Below are 7,610 nucleotides of genomic sequence, written 5' to 3'. Positions count from 1 at the left end.
TAACCCCGTTACAGAAGCCAAACACTAACAATTGACGGTCCACCCGTACTACCACCACATGCAAATGTTGCGACACCTTTTCTAATATAATGTGTTCCGTAGCTCTTAGCCGAAATGTCTTGCTTCAAGAGGCTGGTCAGCTGCTTACCAAAGCGTAGTTTTTGGTTAGAGCCTGGAAATAGTACACCAGGCTGTAGGCGCGGATGGCACGCCAAATATATGTGCGACTCGCGTTCTGTGAAAAAGGAAATGAAAGGTAAAAACAGCGACAAGAGGTGACTATACGTGAAGCGAGGTGACGTACCGATCCGTTTTATGTAAAAATTATAATAATTACAATAATTTCTTTATACAACAAATTTAGATTTTATGCAGCTAATTATACTGGATGTTTGACAGTTATTGCATACTGACGGTGAGCTTGTGTGAAGACTGAACTTATGTGCTCTGCAATCTCGACTTAAAATGTCGGTCAATTAATAAAGCAGCACAAGTACGTTCAGGATACAGTTGGTAATCAGGAATAACGTTTGCCAAAGTTGAAACGCCGATTTACCGGCTCTTCGGGGATGCTAGCAAATTGTTCGCTCACTTAGTGTTTGTAAGCTACCAGATACAGCTACAATCAAACATCATGATGCTAAAACGTGGTCTTCATAGTGAAAACAAGATGAATCTGGCTGTCAGTTATCCGGTATGCTAAGAGACTTGAATCGTGTGAGTAGAGGTACTGTAGCTGCCTCTTCAGCACCGCCGAAAAGGCAGTGCTTTTAAATGTGAGCATCGTGAATGTGCGTTTCGTAAACTAGTCGTACAATTCGGTTTTTGGATCTCTGGTAGCATAAGTTAATTATTAAAGGACGAGAAAACCAGCCTTGTGCCTTCAGTTGTCGTGCTACTGCGTCTAATGCTGTCGATACAGATATTATACATAGTAGAGCGACTTTGGGTATAACATCTAAATTGAGCTTTAATGTATACACCTCCTATGTCACGTATTTCCAATCACTGCCTCCTCTACTGTCATTGGAACTGGTATCAAACAGAGCTAGGGTGTAAATGGAGGGGTGATGCAGCCTCTCTCAGCCCATCCGAAACGTATGTTGTGAATCCGTGCTAGTGCTTTAAAGTGTAAGCGCTTCAAAGGTTGGCTTGAGCATGACCTAGCTAGCTGTACTTAGAGCCGTGTTGGTGCTCCCTTGATCATGCAGGGCGCTACTCTGGTGATAATGTTGCCACCGCTGCTGGTGGTTTTCAGTATTTGCGCGACATGACATCCATCCCTACTATAATTTTATACACTGCGTAGTGGGTAATCACCTTTAAGTTGTTTGGTGTCGCAACATAAAAACGTTTTACGATTTCTTCCTTGACCATAGTCACTTAGTAATCAGTACGCCCTTATGAACTCTGCTGATGATCTTTAAGATGTTGATTGGAAATACGTGAACATAGGAGGCATATACATTGCATTTCAATATACATGTTCCTGGTAGTGCTACGAGTATAGTGTGTAGTAGTACGAGCCCTAAAGGAATTGATTCGAGATGATGTGCACACCAGTAGTAGGTATCGATTCGATACAAATTTCAAATGAAAAGGTCTTATTTTACTACCAATTTTTATAAGCTTCACAGGTTTCACTCCACAGTAAAGGTTTAACAGGGGTATAAACTAATAGAAAATTGGTGTACAAAACAAAACATAGCTCGACGTAAATGCTCAGAGATGTTTTCACGCCTAAAACGAACCGAACCTGAACCTGGGTTCTGATGAATAATCAGAACCACCAAGAATCAGGAACTGGGTTCTGATAATTTTGGGTATCCCTCTTGAAACAGTAGAACTTCAACCGCCGGCTCAGAACCAGTTCATGCAACTGTCAAACGATCGATATCTCACGACACCATTGGTCAGTTGTGTGCGGTAGTTATAAGCCGAATCCGTGCGGCTTTAGATGGAAGGGATACCCTTTGACTTCAAAGGGTCTCCAAAGCTGAATACAACCACAAGATAGGATATAAGATGCTAACGCGTGCAGCCGCCCGTCGCGACAAAGCATCCCATGCAGAGCAAGATGCTGAAAGAAGACAAGAGATAATGGTGATCGACGAATTTGAGTCACCGCATATATCCGGCCAGCCTGTGCAACGGCGTTGTCAGCTCAGAATTGAAGAAGAGATCGATGGAAACCAGCACAGACGCCAATAAGTTGTACAAGAAGAAATTGTAAGCTTAGAAGGGGGCGCAAATCAAGAAAAAATCTATGAACACGCGCTAATAGAGACCCAAAATCGTGCAATCGAGCACGAAAGACACATAGAAGGGCGCATGAACCAGTTGGTCGCTCACAACGACCACCAGCTAGCTCAAGCTACCGAAGCCTCAGAGAGAAGAATTGAGCAGCCATTACAAGCGCAGCTTAATCAGTCTCACGAAGAGATTTGCTGAAGAGCGAAAGCTGAAACGCTGCATCTGCAGAACTCACTTCAAGTTGCGTTGGAGAAGGCTGAGACGGCATCTCACGAGCGTCATAAACAACTGACAACAGTACAAGAATCGCAGATATCAGAGTTGTCGGAGCAATGGAAAGCTCAAATTGCGACAACGTTTCTTGAGCAGGCGTCGCCAAGTACATCATTAATGGCCGATTTGGAAAACAGGCTCACACAGGCCAATCATTTGATAAAAACCGATATAAGAGCATATGCTACCCATGTAGACACTCGTATGGAAGACACTGAGAACAATGCGCGCATATACCGTAAAAATCGGCCCCAGTGCGACATCGATTTTTGGTCAAAGTCAAGTCGAATACAAAACCTCATCAAGGTTTTTTCAATGAACCCTTTAAATGACATCCGTCCTAAACAAGCGGCAGATCGTCTTTTAGAGATCTGTCTCTGGAGGATGTGCCACCCATAAAAATGGGAACATTGCACTGGACCCGCTTGTCGCACTGGGGCCGGTTTTGACGGTACACAGACAACCAAATGTCCGATGTCGAAACCCGGATTCAACAAAAGCTTGATAGCTCTACCCAATCTCATCGCTCAGAAGCGAGACAGCAATCCGCTGATATCGCTCACCAACTGCAACTGCAGCTTCAAACTACTCAGAAACGAATCGAAATGAATTGTCGTTTAATGGAAAGCATAATTCAATCGAAACAGGACCAACGAATTGGAGAGATGCAACAACAAACAGACACGCAGCTTCGTGATTTCGGCAATCGCTTCAAAAGTACCCAGCCCGAGTTACCTCAACGCGTTGAGACTTTGGTAAAGCTGAGCTTGGAACTACGCAACGACTTACTTCAAGACCAGCTTCAACAAAAGCGTTTGGAAGCGCAAACCCAGCACCTCCGTGATATAGAAACTAAGAACCAGAACTCTCTCGCTGCTATAATTGCAAAACTGGACAAGGCATCGGCGGAAACGGCAGGCTTACACACAAAACAGGAGCTGTTTGAAAGTAGAATTGAACTAGCCATGCAACAGACAAGAAAAAGAAGTCAACGAGCACCTGACGTCAATCATTCTCGGCTTGGACAAGCGGCACAATCCATGGCAAACCACACCCGTTGCAACTATCATTGAATCCTCTCAATATGTATCCGTTGCTAGCGAGACCCAAGCACCGATGTCATTAGAGGCGAGACAACTCGACATTCCGAATGCAGTAGTGAATTCACCAAAACGAGGAACAAGACCACTACCTGACACGCAACATGGCACTCAAGTACTATCGGGAGGCATGAGCCAGTCCCAAGAGTCAGAAGTACAATTTCAGCAAGCTAGCAATACTGAGAATAATTCATCGTCACCGCGCTCGGATGGACGAGCACATCAATCATTGGATCAAGTAGCTTTAAGCAGACTGAATTTGGTTGAGGCTCGCAGGGCTGCACAGCGTGGTGTGGAATTACGAATTCGAGCAATGTATGCAGCATTACGACAAGAAGCCATGTTGCTAAAGTGATTAAACTCGCCTCACTCATTTAACTCGATCCGTCTCCGCTCTTGACCAAATCACATCAATAGTTCAATTCATATCTGATCGGCCAGAACCCTGTCATTTCGTTACATTATCCGCGGTAGTGTTTCGGCAATGACATGTATCCGAACTTCCGACTTGGAAGTGTTATCGATGCATTTAATACATATACTAGCCCTCTGGGCAAGGTTAGCTGGAGCAGTAACGAGAGCCGCCTCCACTGAAGCTTGACGCTGATGCGGCATCGTGTTGCATCTTCAAATGTGTAATCAGCGCCGATGAAAGCAGCAGAGCCGATTTCGAGCTCGTTGCAGAGTCTTCTGTACGCGTCCGCGAGCGACATAGCCACTGATGCAGCGTCTCGCTGATTTATTCCGTGGGCGTTTGATGGACGTGAAGACGTTCGTTCGAAGAGCTGCAGTGCGCGCTCTCGAAGCGTTTCTGATGGGCTCACGCAGGCGACACGGGTTACACATCGTCCAAGAACGACCAATTTGACAGCCACGCGCGCAATACAGACTCGTCGTTTGTTGTTCGTGCGCAGTCTATGAAGTCGTTGTCAGCGATTCTAATCAAGTTCCCACGCGATGAAGAAGCGCACTGCCTGTGAGGCCTAGGTGTTCTCCCGCTGTGTGTTGACCCGGAGACGAGTGTGCAATCTTGAGCGTTGGAAGCGACAGGAAGAGCTGTGTTTGACCGAGTCCTAATGTAGTTCGAGTCACGTCGTAACAAGTCGCTACGTGAAGCCCCCGACTGCGTTTGGATACAAGTGGCGCATCTTGATGGGGTCATGGCTGGCCGTTTGCAAAAGACATTGCGAATGCCCATCAAGAGCGACATAATCGACGTCGAGAAGATCATCAAAACGTGCGTCTTTGCCATCAATTAAAGCGTGAGTCTGTACAGCTCTGGTCATGAAGAAGTGTAGTAAAAAACGAAAGACGCTACTCGGGCTTCAGCTGGATCGTTTTAGAGGAGTTGGCTCACGCTGGTAATCTTGTAGAGCCTCGCTCGAGGTAAACAGTAGAATCTCATCATATTGGTCGAGTGCTGGAACAAGCGGCAGGATCATGCGTTACCGGTGATATTTATCGATGGATCGAAGCGTTTTTCTGCATGTGGCTACCGCCTTATTTACGGTATTTGACGCGTAGGATGCCAAGTCGATCGCTGACGGCATTTTGGCGTCGCTGCATTCGTTTGCCATCCACGACTGTGCTGGCGGACCACGTACTGCTCCTGGGCTCGAGCTAGGTGAACGAGCTGCTCGTCGCTGGTTCGTCTACTGGCCGCCAACTTTATTGCTTCAAGACATGTCGCTCGGCGCTCAATGGAGTCTACCCAGTGCTGGAACAAGGGCAAGGACATGGCCGTGTGGAAGTGTCATGTGGCTGAAAAGATGGGTCCAATTACGTCTTCAAGTTGCGGCAACTTCCTCTTCGCCGGTGCTGATTCAGGCGCATTTTACGTCTGGGACGTCAAGCCTGGCGAGCTGGTGGCGGTATTCGACGCGCACTACAAGCGCGTGTCGGCTTTGGAGCTTACGTCGGATGATTCGCACTTAGTCACGGCAGGTGAAGACGCGTTGGTGCATGTATGGAGACACGTGGACTTGCTAGACGAACCAGACGCGGCTTCGAGCTTCCAACAAGGTTTCGCACCCGTGGTAAGCTTCACAGACCACGTGCGACCCGTCACGTCGCTGCATGTGGGTCTAGGCGGTGTGAAGGCCCGCATCTACACCTCCTCTCTGGATCGTACGTGCAAGATCTGGTCGCTCAATTATCCTTTGTGCCTGTACAGCGTCTCCTGTCCGTCGTACGTCAACGTGTGCATTGCTGACCCCATGGAGCAGCGGCTTTTCATGGGCTGTGGCAATGGACACATCTACGCACGGAACTTGAATGCTGCTGCCACATCCGTCACAGCAGCGACGGCATGTGTGGCTAATGCTTCGACTGTCAAAGTTGATCCTTGGGGTCCCGAGGCGACGCTGCCGGATTCGTTCGAAGGTCATGAAAGCAGTGTCACTACACGGGGTTGGCGGTGGCGCTCAGTAAATGCAGTGGGGGCACTATGAGGCCACCTGTGCCTGCCAAAGGCTCCATTGACAAGATGCTTTCCCGTGCTGCCGTTTCGCCATCATTCTCAAATTTGGGTTGTGTGACTTCACACACATGCGAGGGGTGTAAAAGGACGTGATGCCATCATGAGCTATGATAACAACAACACATATCGATAATGGTACACTCTGTTTAGCTGGTACTTCGCACCACTGCAAGTTGTAAGTTCTGTCATCGCTGATGCCGACTACATATGATCCGCACACTCTTCAACTAATCAAATACAAACATCGAGACGCACAGCAAGCATACGGTAGGCAATTTGCCGTTCATATATTCTCGATTACGAGCAATAAGAGCTGCTGAGCATAATCTTTTTCGGTGAAGTGGTTCTGCTGAAGTTCGACAAGGATGCCGACAACAGCGGGGAAGCTGCTCTTCTATCTGTTAAGTCGAGTCTGAAGTCGCAGGTCCAGCCTTTTTTGCAGCCCCGGTTCGTCCCTATCAGTCAATCTCACGCTACCGGACACGGCGATGAAAAAGAGTCTTCTGTTATTTCCGAGCCTGTCCCCTTACCGACTCCAATTCATGTGAGCGCCTTCGTGACTCTAGTCAAGCTGTGCTTACGTACGAAGATCTGGCCAAGCAGTGCATGACGAAGTTTATTAGCGACCCCCAACTTGCGAGGTACAGGACATCTGCTCGAACATCCTCGTAATCTTGTGCGATCTCTGTATTCGCTACACGTCACTCGTGGACGCATATGTTCTGACTATTGCGCTGTCGCGGTTGGACAAAATTCGCTTGTTACAAGTACACCTGGCTACTCGATTACCATGGATGCGACTACGAGCTCCAAGACGAAGAGGACAGCATCACAAAAGAGCTGGCAGAGGTGCTGGCACGGCTGCGCGCAAAGGACCCGATGTCGTTGGAGGAGCCCGGACGAGAATGATACTCGGGACTCAAAGAAATCTTTGAAATCAAGTCTTTCTTTTTACGGTAATTACGTCCCGCTGCCTCTAAAAAAGGCTTATTATAAAAGACGTCGTTGAAAAAAAGGTGTAAAAGCACACGGACTTACTACCAACTTTGCGCACTCGGTCAGTAGTGGTGTTGACGATCTTCCATGTCGCATTAGCCAATTGCTTGCAACATCACACGGTGAACGTGGCAAAACTCGTGTTGTAGTCAGTGTGTCCGCCAGCGCAGAAGTCGGCCCCACCCTCCGAGTAGCCGTACGGACAACACACTTGCTGGGCAGCGTGGACGTCGGCATCACCCGAGTCAAAGCTGATGATGTCAACGCTGACGCCGTTGGAGTCTTTGGTTTCGGTCGCGCAGACGTAGACGTGGTCCTTGAGCACCCAGAGGTCGTCGCTGGGACTCGTATACACCTGATGTTAATTCAATTTGTTCTCCAGAGCCGTGATGAGCTTGTTTAAGGTGCTGTATTTGGCTTCTGTCAACACGCGAGCAAATGTAATCGACATGTCTGTAGTCGAGGCTACTCATACGCTGATGAAAGAAGTTCCAGCCAGCTTGTCGCCA

The 7,610-nt window shown here is 47.8% G+C and overlaps 1 protein-coding gene across 1 annotated transcript; it reads left to right on the top strand.

Moving 5' to 3' along the window:
* Positions 1-5,362: 5,362 nt before the first annotated feature.
* On the top strand, positions 5,363-6,056 carry PITG_08121 (WD domain-containing protein, putative; the record flags this gene model as incomplete). The annotated part of the gene is made up of 2 exons (XM_002904248.1): positions 5,363-5,824; positions 5,925-6,056. The coding sequence occupies 2 exons, from the start codon at positions 5,363-5,365 to the stop codon at positions 6,054-6,056; spliced, it is 594 nt and encodes a 197-aa protein (XP_002904294.1).
* Between the last annotated feature and the right edge of the window lie 1,554 nt (positions 6,057-7,610).

The sequence above is a fragment of the Phytophthora infestans genome, genomic scaffold, assembly GCF_000142945.1.
Source record: "Phytophthora infestans T30-4 supercont1.12 genomic scaffold, whole genome shotgun sequence".
Classification (NCBI taxonomy): Eukaryota; Oomycota; class Peronosporomycetes; order Peronosporales; family Peronosporaceae; genus Phytophthora; species Phytophthora infestans.
This window is presented reverse-complemented; position numbering and strand designations above follow the sequence as displayed.